Genomic DNA, 16,015 nt, shown 5'->3' with positions numbered 1-16,015 from the left:
AGACCTCAAAGTTTCACTCACTTTTCCTTTCTTGACGGAACCAGGTTCCTTATCATCAACATCATGATCCCTCTTTCTTTTTACTGGCTTACAGACAAACTTTTCTTTCTCCACTGACTTGCTCTATCTATGTTCACCAGATTTCTCCACTTCTTCCTCATCAAACTTGTCACCATGCTTCTTCACTGTTTTGTCACTAGAACTTTTTGCCAACTTTTTACTGGAACCAGCAACATCACTCTTGGAAGAACTCTCAGCGCCCTTAGAGACGTGCTTTCCAGACTGAGAGATATAGTGCTTCTTCCTTGAAGACTTGCTAGACATGGAACTAGGTTCCTCTTTGGTTTCCTCATCCATATTCACTATAGGAACATCCTCTACTTGTACAATTTTTCCATCTTTGACCAACCTTCTCCTTCTAATAATCCTTTTACTCTTATTGAGGCCAAACTCTAGACCCTACCCTCCTTTTGCTGCAACTGAGTAGTAGGTCGCTTAGGAGGTGGCTCTAAAGTTGCCACTGGCTTAGTCTTAGCCCTGATGAAACTAGCATACACCAAATTATTTATGTCTTCTTCACTGTCAGGATTTGTCTCAGGCACCACCATATTCAAAGGTTCAACATCGAAGTGGTGAGAGGGAGTAGGATTAACACTGACCTAGGAGGATGACGCCTGACCTGGATTCTCCATGGAGGGATCAGGTTCATTGTTTGGGGTTCCAATAGCATCATCTTGTGCCGGCTGTTCAAAAGGCACAATTGCTCCCTCTGCTTCTATTTCTCCCCCCTATGGCTCAGACCCTTCTGCACCTTCCTCTATAATGCACCTTCTAATGCAATGGACAACATATTCTCTATTTTCTCCTTCTCTTGTGGTTCCATGGCAATTTCAACAGACGAAGGAGTGATCCCTTCAGAGTCATCACTTTTCCAGGAGATCTTAGTCTCTTCATGACTATTCACCTGTTCTTCACTCAAGTGCTCAACCATGGATAGGGTAGAAGGTTTCTGAACAAGGTTCCCTTGTTTACTATGTTGACTGGTAAGACTGGAGGGGGACAGACATCTTCAGACTTGCTTAGAGGAAGGGTGGACTCGGAGAGGGTAGGAAAGGGAGTGGAGTGTGGAAAAGACTCTTCTTTAGGGTTTGGAGAGATGTTCACAGCTGAACTTCTCACTAGTGAGGACTCGATCACAGTGCTATCTGGAATGCTAATAGTTGATTGATTTTCAGACATGTTGAGATTATTCTCGAGGGACTGTGGATTTGAGAAGAGAGAAGACAAACAAGGAGTTTTTGAGTTTGGAAGAGGAAGGACTGTGATGTTGATTTAATTATAATGAGGGACCTGTTCTCAAAATGGCGGCACCCTTTTTCTTGGGAGATGTATCATTTAGAGACATGAGTGACGTTTGGGCTATGGCGTATTAGATGAAGAGACATAACTTTAAAGAGACTGTCACATTGATGATGATGTGACATTGATTTTGTTCATTTTAAATTGTGTATCAGAGAACAAAGAAACCACTAACGTGTCATTAGAGAACTAGGTTCCCTGATAGGTCTGGCAAGTGAGATTTATCCCTTTATTCATCATGCACTGCAACATCTACTTCTGTAGTCATCATGCATGTCTACATGTAACGGTATAGAGGTAAGTTAGACTTAGCTAGAAAATACTTTAGCTAGATTTTACCTGACTATGACTTTCATAACTAATAATGAGTAATCAGGTTCTAAGTTGTGTTTTATCATCCCCCAGTGCAAGGCGATATTTCTCAGATTGCTTTCTTCCCTGGGCTTTTGGTGAAGATGTCTACAACTTGATCTTCAGCAACTTTGGCAATCACTGTATTTTCCTCTCTTGAGTTGGACTCAAGCTCTTCCAATTTGTTTCTTGGTCCATAGAATTTTGTTGCTTGGTCCATAGTATTTGACCATAGTAGGGTGCTGATTATACATATTCTGGTTCAGCTATTGAGAGTGCCATTGAATTATACTTCCTTGAGCCTTATGAGACAAGATAGTAACTCAGAGACTGTCCCAGTTCAGGCAGGCTTTTCCTATCCATTTACCTGGAGGACAGTAGAGAACTAGGTTCTGTGTTCTACTAGGATACCTCAAGATACTTACACCATCCTTCAGATGGGAATACCTTGGATTTGACTGAGACCTTGCACAGAACTCAACTCTGACCCCGATATCCAGTCCACTTGTAGTGAGATACAGGAGTGATTCAGTGATGTCTCTATGCAAAAGCCTTCTTTCCAACAGCTTATTTTTTAGCTTATGTTGTTATAGACGTGGGACCTGGTTCCTAGCTGGAATAAATGGATGTTCTCTACCTTGATTAGTATTTCTGTTTCCCTTTTGAGACAAGTATGTCATGGAGATTCCTCCATCTCTTCTACTATCAAATTTTCAAGGCCGACCCTTCCCATTGTTGAGAACATGACAATTATACCCAGATATCCTCACTTGAGTCAGCAGCTTTGGTCAAGATGTTTGCTAACCCTTCATCAATCAATATTGACCGTGCGCAAATTTTCAAAAGTCCTTTTCTTCTCTTCAACAACTCTATCTGAGGTAGTGTTCATTGAGCTAAGTGGTTGAGTAGTTCTTTTTTCAACATAGCATTCATCCACTTATGGCATTGTCCAAACGTGTTCCATGATTTAGTTTGATGAAAACCACGTTTGTTTCCATTGCTACCTGGATCTTCTTGACAAAAGCAACAACTTCTTGAAAGAACTCATCCTTAGTTCTGAAGTGTTGTCTGCCCCTTTTTGGCTTAAATAAAGATCTGACATGATTTTCTTTTGCACAGACATTGCACACTTCATGATACTTGTTCCTCAACTTGATCAGAAGGTTCTTCAGATCCAGTTTGGTTAGAGATAGACAACGTGCATGCTCCAGACTTTTGACCCATGATTCGGTATTGTTTTTACCATATACCAACCAACTTATGTCTCCACTCTGCAAAATCTCAATCACAACAACATACGTACTCTTGTGTATTTTGGCTACAACAACACCCCACCATTCATAGGATTTGAGATTGTGAATATCCTGGACAAGCATTCCACATCTTATCTCCTTTGGCACAAATTTTCCAACTCCTAGAGCGAACCCCTTTTTATCCATTTTTAAAAATGGTACACTCTCTCCTTGCATGGCTTTTTAGTAAAGGAAGATTTATTGTATTTTCAATCCTATCCTTTGAGCAGTCACTATTCATGTGTCATTATTGGCTGCTTTCCTTCACTGCTCTCTGCAAACGGAAATCAAGGGTTAGATTTAGGAACTTAAACAAGTTTGGGTCCCTTGTTAAGAGAAAAAGGATGAATGAGTGCTCTCTTAGTCCAAGCAAGCAAAATGCATTTCCTCTTTTATGGATTCCTATTTGACGGACCAGGTCCTTTTGCAGTAGTTGCACTCTCAGTAAAGACTTTATTTCTTTAATGAAACTGAACCCTGGCCATGCAATTTTCCTTAAGGTGCCCATTGTTGCCACAATGTCTACATAGCCAATTGTCGGGTACAGTAACATACTTGCTATGAGGGTTGTAGAGAATCTTTTCCCTTTAAAACCCAATCCCCTGCCCGTTTCCTTCAGAGTTGGTGTACATGGTAGTGATAGCATCCGAGGACCAGTTCCACTTAAGAGATTTCTCAAGATCACTCTTTACTTTCCTTAGTTCTTCTTGAAGCTATTTGTTTTTCTCAAGTTCATCACACAGACTAGTGTTTACTATGTTTAACTCATTTTCAAGCTTAATGTGTGCTTCACTTGCAACTTCCTTTCCCTTTTCAGAGTTTCCAGGCCTATTTGTAATTTTAAAATCCTCAATTATTTTTTTCAAATCTACTACCACCACTACTAGGTCATCTCTTTCTTGCTCAATAATAGCAACTCTCAGTCAAGGTTTCCTTTTTTTTACTTGCACACTCAATGGTTTCTTTTAAGTCCACCACAATCACCATTAAATCATCTCATTCATATTCTATACTAGCAATTTTCTCTTATAAGGCATTCGTTTCTCTTTTTAGGTTCTCTATTGTCTCTTTCAAATCAACTACAACGACTACTAAGTCATCTCTAGTTTGTTCAGCTTCCCCTAATTCTATAGTTAAAGCATCTTTATCATTGATAAGACTATGGTAAGCATCAATTAGCACATTTGCTAATGACATAAGCTTTTTAGGAGAGTAAGATTTCAGATTTCTCTGAACATCTAGAAAGTTTACCCCATCACTGTCATCATCTTCATCATCATCATCAGATTGAGCCATTAGAGCAAAGATTGAGTCATACTCAGTTGTTTCATTTTTCACTGCCATCATTGAACTGACACCATGGTTGTCTTCTTCTTCAGATTCATTGGAGGAGTCCCCCCATGCAACAAGAGCTTGCTTTACAATGTTATCAGAATCATTCTTTCTCTTGAAGCATTTGATAGGAACCTGTTTCCTCTTTGCTGCTTTATCAAAGTTGTTATTATACTGATCTTGCTTTAGGAGGGGACCATGCTTGATGAAGTGTCATGGCTTGCCACATTTATGACAGAGGTCATAATTTATGGACTTACTAGAGCTACCTCTTTTTGGAATGCCTCCGTTCCTGCGAACTATCTTCTAGAACCTTTTTGTCAAGTAGGCCATGTCCCTATCTTCACCACTGGAGTCATTGTTGTCCGCCTTGAGGACCAGGTTCTTCTCTCTCTTTGGCTCTCTTCTTTTATTGTCCTTCCACTTCTTCATTTCATAGATTTTCAAGTTTCCAACGAGTTCATCCATGGTCAGTGTCTACAAGTCCTTAGCCTCTGTAATGGTGTTAACTTTGCTTTCCCAAGAACTGGGCAATACATTAAGGATTTTTCTGACAAGCTTGTTTCTTTGAATACTTTCACCAAGAGAGTGAAGCTCCTTTATGATGGAGGTGAATTGAGTATGAATATCTTGGATGGATTCATCATCTTTCATTCTGAAGAGCTCATATTCTATTGTTAGCATATCAATTTTGGATTGCTTCACCTGAGTTGTTCCCTCGTGAGCTGTCTGAAGAGCCTTTCAGATCTCTTTTGCTGATTGCCAAGCTGATATCTTGTTATATTGATCACGGCCAATACCACACACAAGAATCCTTTCCTCATCTTGGGAATGGGTACAGTTGGATCACCAAGGTTCTTTGTAGGGACAAAAGGTCCATCACATATTACATCCCATAACTCAGAGTCTTTGGCCATGATGAAGTCATGCATCCTAATTTTTCACCATCCATAGTATTGACCATTGAACCCAGGAGGTCTATACGTGGACTAGCCTTCTTCGAAGTTTGGAGGAGCAGCTACGAGGATCTTTTTTAGGTATTAACCTGATAGAAAGAACCTGCTGTGATACCAATCAATAGAATGTATGGGTCTACCAACTTCTATAGAGAACCAGGTTCTCTATCAGGTTCGACAGTACACACAGAGAACATAAGTTAAATGACAAGAGGAATTTTAGGTGGTAAATTCCTAGCTTAACAGGATTAAAAACCACAACCTACCTTGTAAGATTTCAACTTCACTACTAAGCAACTGCCAGATTACAACCTATGCAACCTAGGACAGAAACTCTTAATCCCTCACTAACTTCTAATACACCTATTACAAGCCACTCTACAATAACTCTATTACAAATACTTTAAAACGTGACTAACTCAAGCCAAGACTTAAACATGCAGGTTTAAGGTTTACAAAGATGTTACTTTAGAGTGCTTCTAAATAAGCTGGATAGGAATTACAATTTGAAGAACTATTACAAAGTTACAATTCAACTAAGAATACTCAATAACTCGATGTGGGAACTGGTCCATAGTTACTTTGTTCTTTGTTCTTGAGGCACTTGAAACTTGCTAGCTGAATGGTCACATTGGTGAGCTTGTGTAAAATCTCTAAGTGTTCAAGTGTTTTGTTTTACCTCTCTTGAATTCATATATACATGTGAGACATCATTTCCAATGATGCAAGCAAGGTAGGTAAGTAGTCTTCTCTGGAAAGTTGACTACAACATTGTTCTGCAAAGTAGTGTGTGTAGGCAACAACTTTCCAGTTGCAGAGTTGACTTCGTACAGTCTCCTCGAGAATTGGTAGGAACCTGGTCCCCCAGCTGTTCCTTCCACTCTGAGGACTTGAATCATATTCCATACCGAGTCCCAACCTGGAATTGTGTGAACTTGAGGTCTTATAAATGTGTAACAGGTTCCTTATCTGGTTCTGGTAGTAAGTTTGTTAGATCATCAAAACATAAAGTAAAGTACTTATACCAAAAAGTACATGTAACCTATCATTAAGGTACAATTTGAATAAGTAGCATGCCTTTTTGTAACAAGCTGTAAGATTGCTATTTAAAAATTGGTCACCTGCACAATTATAATTTTAGACTACACTTAGACATAAGAAGGGGAGTTGAATTGTGTATTCTCTAATTATCACTTTTTCAAAGTACCAGGCTCTCTGAACTATTCGAACAGACACAAACAAAAATAATTGGGAAAAAATAATCAATACAAAGATTTTTACGAGAAAAACCATCTTGCTTAATGGAGTAAAAACCATGACCTACCCAGTAGGATTTTTCTCAAATCTCCACTTATGTCAAAGAGTAATTTTAGGTTACAACTCTATAACCAAAGGGACTAGCTCTCGTACTCTAACGCCTACAATCAACCCAACTATAGCAACCCCTTTTTAGACTAACTCTAGCCCAAAAAGCATACAAGAATAATGTTTAACCAATAATCTATTTTTACACTTCTATGAAAGCAGATAGGTTATAATTCAGAATTTTAGACTTAACCTAACAACTAAAGAACTCGAGCAACTTTATCTTCAAGAACTAGTTCTTTATTTGATTGAGTTGAATCTTTAGAAGTACCTTTTTGTTTTGCTTTCTATTTTCAGAAGTATTCTCATGATTTCACTCAATAGTAGTAGTCTTGAAGTATGGCAAAAGGCCTTCTTTTATAGGTGCACGGTTAGCCGAAAAAGTTCTTCAATTAATTCTCCAAAACCTAGAATATTTCGGATAAGGAAAGCCGCTCCTATTTAGACTTGGTTTTCATAATTGTCTTCAACTCTTCAACCTTCTTTTTTCCCAAGAGTATTTCCCATAAATACATATACCTTTTAATACACAAAGTCCTCCCAGATGCGAATTCCTTTCAAGGCACAAATCGGATCTTCTAGGAATCCCTACTCGCATGGGAATGCTGGCCTTTGGCATCTAACTCGATTTTTTTCGCTGGTATGTAGCAAACCTGGTTCACTTGACTTCTATTTTTCTTATATGTACAACAGTCTAGCAGCACACAAAACTGAAACATGAAACCTAGTTCTCAAACAAAGTTTGTTAATTATCAAAATATAATTCACGCTCAGCTCAACAAATTTTCCCTTTTTGATGATGAAAAACTCATGTGCAAATCAGTCAACAACTTACTCAACTTTCATCAGTCTTCAAAATAAAAATTAGTTTCATTCACATCATTCTTCTTTAGTTTGTCCATGCTTGCACAAGTGTAAGAGATTCTCCTTCCATTCATCGCAACTCTGTAGATGGCTAGGCACAATTCATTGTGGAACCTGAAGAACCAGGTTTATAGATTAAGCACATACCTAACTTTTCCCTTTTGGCATCATCTAAAAAAATAATAAGTTAGTAAGGTCAATGAGAGAATGTAGTAATGTAAAGCTCATGGCCACTGGGACTGCACTAACATGTGACATATCATCAGAAGTACACACGAGCAATCAAGTAAAAACTTAGCCCATACGCATAATTTTTCCAAAAGTCAAAAACATTTATTGATTTATCATTTGTCCTGCCATGTACCACATTAAGCCTAAAAGGGCCTAAACTAAAAGATGATTGAACAAATTTGTCAAACTACCAACAACTATAAAACAAAAAAAACAAATCTAGACACTAGGCATAGAGGGGGTGCAGGACCAGGTACTAGCTACGGGTAAGCTAAGACACCTAATAGGATTAAGGACCAGGTTCTTGCTGAAAGAGGGTTCTTCTTGGATAAGCTCCAAAAGCATGTCAGTCCTTGCAGCAGCAGAGGCTTCTTGATCCTTCTTCCAACTTCTCCTTTTCCTCATTAGCAGCAGCCAATTCATCTAGTACGTTATTGACCATGCTCTTACTTATGGTTCCAAGTGGTCGAGAAACACAGTCACATCCTCTCAGGGTCTCCTCATCAAACATGTCCTTCTTTGTTTCTTTTTAGGACCTCTGGGGGAATCTTAAAGTGTTAAAATACCCTGGTCAACAGAAATCCATATGGCAGAGCATGACGACCATTTCCTGATCAGCAACCCTTGCAATGTGTTTCAACATCAGAGATAGAAGGTTGATTGGCTTGTTCTGATCAACGACCTCCATCACTGTCAAATCCAGGTAGGTCGCCTCATGCCTTCTTTCAGAACAAGGCAACAAACATTAATTCAAAAACTCAAATAATAGCTTGTGAACCGATTCTATCTCACCCTTTACTACCTTCCTAGCAGTCACCTTCTCCCTTTTTTGAGTGTATTTGTTGGTCAAGTACATGGCATCTTCCTTTTTCCCAATTTAGGCCACTCATGCTTCACGTAAGTGTCAAAGCCTTCCATTGACACATTCAAAATTTCTCCTAGTATCTTAGCATCAAGAACCAGGTTTACTCCCCTGACTTCAGTACTAATTGTGCATTCTCCAGCACTTTAAAGTTCATATAAAAATAAAGCATTGCTTCACCATACATGATTGGGAGTGGTCAAAGGAACAAGTGCATCCACTCTTGGACCTCCAACTTCTCCAGCAACTTCTTCATTCCAAATATTGTCATCACATCAGGGTCAACTATTCTACCCTTCAGTATTATTAGCCCAGCAAACCACTCCTCTCTGCCAACAATGGAAAATTTTCTGTGAGTCTTTTTCCTATGTTTGGAACTAGTTATTTTCACTTCTATTCAAAGATTGAAACTTTTCTCTTTTTGGTATATTTTTCCTTGGGAGTGGGTGAAGATGATTCGGCCTTCTTCTTCCCTTTTCTTTGAATAGGGACTTCCTCCTCCTCTTCTTCTTCTTCTTCTTCTTCTTCATCCTCTTCTCTGCTTACCAAATCTACTTCATCCACATCAGACTCATCAATTAGTCTGAACGCCTCTTTTTCATGCTTCTTTTTCTTGCTCTCCTCCAGGGATTTCTCAAGTGGTGCCTTACTTTTGCCTCTTGTTACAAGTGTTCTTCCTTCCAAATTAACAGACCCAGGAGGTAATACTTCTTTTATTTGCAATAGCCTTCACCCTTTTAGGGATGGTTTTCTCCTCAGGTTGCTTTTTCTCCTTTACCCTGGCAATCAAGTTTACAAAGGCCTCATCATCACTATCAACACTACTCTTTTTCCTAACTTTTATTTCTCCTACCATTTCCTTATCTTTCTTAGTATCAATCCAATCATATGATTCAGATTTTTCCAGGTCAGCGTTCAAAGAACTAGGTTCTTGAACCTGACTTACCTCTTGCCTTGCCACCACTTCTATATCTCCTATTGCAACATGTTCTTCCTCACTAGAAGCAGAAGATCCTGGTTGCTTTCGAAGGGCTTCTGGTGCTTCTACTCCAACACTAATACTCTTTCCAAGTTCTCTTACTATCTCTTCTGGTGTCTCCTTACTCAGGTCATCAGCAATTTCACCGCCCTCTTTTTTTGTCACCAACTCACTAGACACCACTACATCTTCCTGAATCACAATATCACCTTCCTCATTTGATTTTTTACTAGCAACTTCCTTTTTCCTATAAAGTACCAGCCTCTTGTTTGCAACCATTATTTGCTCCCCCCTCAATTTTTGGCTCCTCCAAAACTCAATTTTCACTCTCAGGCCCTTTACTCTCCTCTTCGTCAAAGTAGTCAACTAATCCAATGAAGAACATTAGGGATTTTGATGGAGAGGATGGTTCTTGGGTAGATTCGACTTGAGTGGTTGTGGTAACAGGTACAGTAAGTTAGGATTAGGGCTTTTAGCAATTCGGAGGGAATGTTGCTAGGTGAGTTCATCATTGCAGTTGTCTTTTGTGAATCTGAAAGAAGAAGTGAACTAGGATTTTTATTTTGTTCAAATTAGGAATTCCTTCTACATATTTTGATCGTATTAAGGGGAATTAAGAGAAGAGAGGTTTTTATACTAGATGATTTGACAGTTTTTTGCCTTGGTTTTTCCTTTTGATTGATCCTAATCCGGCTCTAAATGGGAGAGAAAGGGTAACAAACACATTTCAAAATTTGAAAAGTGGTGGTTAGGTGATTTAATTAGGTGGCAAAGAGTGCATGGAAGTTTAGGAAATTAGTCTTGATTTGCATGCAAACTGGAGTCAATCATGATTTCCTATGACTTGATGGTTTGGGAACCTGATCCACCTTTAATTCCCAGGGTTAGAGAGACTGGTTCATGGAGTACAAGCAAAATTGGTGTGAATCTAGTTTAAATGATGTGGTAGTTTAATAATTAAGTACAACAATCAATTAGAGAGGAGGTACATACATGGGTATCAAACAACTAGGTTCTTTGATTCATTTCCTCAATCTTGGTTGTGAAACCTTTCTTGTCAAGACTTTTGTCATCAGATTACTCATCTATGCCCTAGACTCAATGTCATGCGTGCATGCCTATTATAATATAAGACTGAGTTAGACATTATTCAACATATTTACTCACTGAACAAATTATTAAAACATAGTCAATTATTGAGGGAAATCAAGAATGTTCTAATCTATCTTGATTAGACCAAGCTCCAAGCGGTTTCTTTAAAAGTGATCCATGCTCAAAGATTTGGTAAATATGTCAGTAATTTGATCTTCTATCTTGCAAAACTCCATAGAGATGTGACCTTTCTCAACATTTCCTCTCAAGAAGTGGTGCCTCACATCAATATGTTTGGTTCTCTCATGGTGGACCGGGTTCTTGGCTATATTCATAGCACTTGTATTGTCACAAAATATGGGGACCTTTTCAATCATCACCCCATAGTCTTTTAGTCGTTGCTTGATCCATAGCAGCTGAATAGTATGATGCAACACCTACATACTCAGCTTTAATAGTCGATAAGGCCACAAAATTTTATTTCTTAAATGGCCATAAGTTTAAGCATGACCCAAGAAAGTGGGTCATTCCTTATGTTCTCTTCATGTCCTCAAAAGTACCTAGGATTGTCAGCATCTGCATATCCAATCAATTTTATTGAGTCTCTAGTTGGGTATCAAAGAACCAGGTCTTGAGTACCCTTAAGGTATCTCAAGATTCTTTTATTGACCTTCAAGTGCGATTCTTTTGGATTGGACTGGAATCTTGCACACAACCCCACACTGTATACAATATGAGGTCTACTTGCAGTCAACTAGAGCAAGGAGCCAATCATACCCTTGTGCTTTTTTTCATCAACATGTATACCATATCCAACCTGGTTGTTGTAGTAATGGGAGTGTCAATTGTTTTAGCATTGTACATATCAAAAATTTTGGGTAGCTCCTTGATGTACTTTTGTTGGTGTATCATGGTTCCCTTTTTTGTCTACTTGACTTGAAGCCCAAAGAAGAAGTTTAACTATCCCATCATGATCATTTCATATTCACTTCCCATTAGTTCGGCAAATGCATTGCATAGAGATTCTTTCATGGCTCAAAAAATGATGTCATCCACATATATTTGCTCTATCAACGGGTTCTTTCCACTTTTCAATAGAAATAGCGTGTTATCATTTTTGCCTTGTGAGAACGTGTTCTCCAGGAGAAACTTTCACAGTTTTTCACACTATTTACCGTGAAAATGGTAACAACAATAAAATTTGTAAATGGGATACTAAAAATACGTGATATATTCTCGAGCTAGTAGTTAGAGCAGATAATGCTAAGAACATGAAGTTTAACAATGAAATGGGAGCTAAATCGAGGCAGTAATCAAACCAAAGTGACTGGTCGTCCGGATGCAGAATTGGTCGTTGAGGACCTCGGGGTCGAGGTTCGAGTTGAGCTCTAGCTATCAAGGACAACCGGGAATGGGATACCAATTGAGGATATAATTAAGCAAAGTTCTTTACGATCAATATTGAGCAATATAATGAAGAACAAATAGGAGAGCGATAAATATTAAGGTAGCCTCGGGCCAATACCGAGTTATAAACAAAGAACAAACAAGAAGACAACAAAGTTAAACGACTTCGAACCAACGAGGATAAGCAAGTTAGAGAGGAGAAAGAGAGAGAAAATATTATTGCACTTTTGTAGAATGGTTGGAGCTCTGCCCTTACAAGGTGTTAGCGACTCCCCTTTTATAGAAAGGGGGAAGTCCAATCTTCATACAAAATACGTTGCGTGATACAAGAAATAGGATGGGGCAATTTGCTAGCTTCGTGATACGTGCATGGACTGATGCCAAACCGCTTGAGTAGTCCTGATCGACCCCGGGTGCATTCCTCGAGATATCCCTACATTTGCTAAGGCTTTAGCCGGCATTATCCTTGGTGGGGTACTGCCCTATCTCGAGGGAAGTGACTAGCTCGAGATCGTGGGTTTCCGAGATCACCCTTCTTCCGGGATCACCCTTTGAGGTATTCAGTCAAGGAGAAATCGGTCTTTCAGATTTCACCGTGCACAGATAGTCTCCGTGTTTCTTAGAGGAAAGTGATAAGAAATGATTTTGACACTCCATTTCTCGATCCCCCAAAACGATATCGTGCTGACGGTACAACCTCCTCCGTTTTATAGGTGTCAAGGCGTTTTGCCTTCCCGCTTCTCCAGGATTACCCGAAATGTCACGATTCTTTGATCTTCTATTGATATCGGTTCAGCTTCTATGAACGAATTAATTGTGCCTGTTGTTACATTTTTCGAGGGCGGTAATAGCATCGTCGGTCACTTTGCTCTCCCTATAAATGGGGCTTTTTGTGGTTGGACTTTTATCCAAATTTCCTTTGATATCCATCTTTTCTTCCTTTCCCACTATCTTGAATTTATGCCATCTTGTCATTTTTGGAGTCCGTGGCCTTAAGGGTTTGCACCATGTGTACCGTGGCCCAACCCTCAGTCCTCTTTCGATCGGGCGGAGTTGTACTGCTGTGATGTTGTTGTTGTTGTTATTGTTGTTGTTGTTGTAATTGTTGTTGTTGTTGTTGTTGTTGTTGTTATTATTATTGTCGTTGTTGCTACTGTTGTTGTTGTTGTCATTGCTATCATTGTCCTAGGGTAATGAAGTAGGGGATCGATTTCCTTCGGCCCCCGAGGTACTTTGGATTATGCATCGCTGCTCAAGAGGGGGCTCGGATTATACACCGCTGCTCACCCTCCTCCCTCGGCTCGGCGTGTTGCACCCCTTTTGGATTTCAGGGAGGTGTATCGGCGATCTCTTCCGGTTGTTATCTTCTAGGCCAAGGCAACGTCTCAAGAAGTGGCTTCAAAACGGTAGTACAGGCGGAGCTCGTACTAGCCAAATTTTTCACCCAACTACTTATCGTGTTCTTCCGGCTTCTCCTTCGTCATTTTGCACTTTTCTCCTACCTTCCTTTTGAAGATGCCATTCTGGGAGGATTGGGAGGTGGTCCTCGAGGGGATAGGATTTGGAAGATATTGTCTTTGAGGTCATATACTTGAGAGGATGATGACGGAGACGCAGCATGAATAGGCTAGATCTTTAGGCTCCTGTTGTATGCGTATCACTTCTTCACATTTTTGTAAGGGCCCTCTGTGGGTTTTTGTAATCATATATAATGTAACCATATGTAAGGACCCCTCGAGGGTCGTTATAAACGAACACATGTATAAATACAAAGACATCTTCTTGATTTCTTCCTTCGACACTTGTTGTATCTTTTTATATTTTTGGCAGCTTTGAGTGCACGATCCTATTTTGCCACCTGTGATATTGGCTTTGAGTATTTTCCTCGGCCTTTGATCGATAAAATGGATTTGCGTGGGAACTTTTGTGATTCCCCGAACCGGACCCGAATTAGGCTAATAACCTTGGTCCGCCGGGACCCTTTTCCTGCGTGAAAATGTGATGACGTCTTCGGGCATCATAATGGCCGTTGAGAAGAGGCTTTCCTAAGGGCTCGTAGTCTTGGGACGACGGTGACTTCCTGGAAGCGATCTCCAAATGAAGGCTTGGCCGTGTTTCGGGCCGTCCTAGTCATTGCCCGGAATCTATTTTGCACGGGCGCTTGTTGGGGACACCCATTTCTTCGTAAACTTGCCCTCTTTGGCGGAGGCCTCTTGAGGCTGAATGCCAATTTGGTGAAGGAATTGTTGGTCTGCTGGGGCGTTGTCTTGCTATGGCAGAGGTCTTCGGGGTTGAGCATTACCTCGAGACCGGAGGCGGTGCTGATGGTCGGTGCCTTTGATTGGTGTTGACTCATTCCGGCCCTTTTCGTATGCAATTGTGAGGCTGCTTCCACTTCTCGAGGATCCTCGGGATTTGTTGATTTTGTGATGCTGGTGGATCATGCCCTTAACAGCTTCTTATTTGGGGCACGACAAAGGTCGGGCATGGCGATAGATGAGATATGTGCTTCATAATCATGAAGGAGCTTTTATCGGGGCGAGACGGTCCTGCATTCTCGAGGAGGGTGCATTATCCGAGCCTAGCATTCCTGGAGTCCTTGGTTCTGGAGCAGCAGTTCCTTTGGGCCATCAAGTGTTGGTCCATCAGCAAGGTTCTTGATCGTCGAGTAAGTTTGTCGGCTTCACCTCGTGGTAAGTTTCAGCATGATTCCCCCGTATCTCGGGTCTTCTCTTTCTTATAGGGTTTTCCCTTTGTAAGGCCGAACAGACCCATACTTTGAGCTGATTCGTCAAGGGGCTATACTTTGGAGGGCCCTGGACGAGGGTAGGCCCATTGGGCTTCTTGGTGAGGGGAAAGAGGGATCGAGTCATTGCACTGGCGGTTCGTGAAATATCGGAGCCTGTATTACAGAAATCTTTTGGTGAGGCATAAGTCCTCTTGTGGTAGGCGTTTTGCCTTTTTGATATTAGGAGCGAAGCCGTTCGATCTAGGAATACTTGAAGTATCAAATGCAAGCTTCGAGCTTCGATATGAGTGCGCATGATTGTGAAGTTGTAGCTTGATTCCCCAAAAAATCAGATTGAGAACAATCGGTGCCCAGATTGGTATAGTACTAAGCTGGTCGAGGATGATGAAGGAGTGGCGACTTGTCACCGACGATTGAATCGGGTTGGGATAAGCCTTCGAGGGAAGTGCTCGCCATAGATCCTCGAGGTAGGCACTTTGAGGAGACCCATGCCAGGGGTTCCGCCTTTTTAGCAGGATTCGTTCGAGTAAAGGGCGTCGGGTGTGATGCCCGATTTGCTCATTGTTAATGCCACGAAGTGCGAGGCTGGGGCCGATAGGCCGTAACCCTTTAGGGGTGGAGTGTAGATTTTACAACTTTGTATTTTGTTGTATGTAGAGCATGTTTGTAGACGGAAAACGATCTTCACGCGTATATAAAATGAGAGAAATTTTGAAGTTTTTACTTTTTTGTATCTCTTCCCGTATCGCCTTCGATTTGGTGGGCTGGCTTCCGTGTTTTGGCAGGATCCTTGCGGATTCGGAGCAGATTAGGCAGGCCGAGGGGCTTTCAAGCGCGATCCTTGATGCGACCAGGTGTTGGGGCCTCAATGTGTTGCCTGGCTATTTTAGGCTCGGTCTTTGAATCATTCCTTTATTTGAGCTTTCTTGTCCTTCGATCTTTTGTGCCCGTGCGGGCAGATGGTGATTGTCTTCACTTTTTGCCCTTGGGTATTTTGCTGTTTCAGCTATTTTGGATCTAGTCTCTGAATCGCATTGCGATTCAAGTTTTAACTAGACTTTAAGTTCTTTCCTGCCTGCATGGGCGGACAATGGTGGCCTTCATTTCTCGTCCTTGGGCTCCTTGTTGTTTTGACTATTTCGGGTCCAGTCTCTGAGTCCTATTGCGATTCGATCT

The 16,015-nt window shown here is 40.7% G+C and overlaps 1 protein-coding gene across 1 annotated transcript; it reads right to left on the bottom strand.

Annotated features, from left to right (window-relative positions):
• Nucleotides 1-4,811: 4,811 nt before the first annotated feature.
• LOC142181820 (uncharacterized) lies at nucleotides 4,812-5,251 on the bottom strand. The gene is made up of 2 exons (XM_075255374.1): nucleotides 5,040-5,251; nucleotides 4,812-4,989 (listed from the first exon to the last, which is right to left on the bottom strand). Exons 1-2 carry the CDS (start codon nucleotides 5,249-5,251, stop codon nucleotides 4,812-4,814), a joined length of 390 nt encoding a protein of 129 aa, XP_075111475.1.
• Between the last annotated feature and the right edge of the window lie 10,764 nt (nucleotides 5,252-16,015).

Source organism: Nicotiana tabacum, chromosome 6 (genome assembly GCF_000715075.1).
Source record: "Nicotiana tabacum cultivar K326 chromosome 6, ASM71507v2, whole genome shotgun sequence".
NCBI lineage: Eukaryota > Viridiplantae > Streptophyta > Magnoliopsida > Solanales > Solanaceae > Nicotiana > Nicotiana tabacum.
The sequence above is the reverse complement of the archived record's forward strand: the minus strand, read 5'-3'. Positions and strand labels throughout refer to the sequence as shown.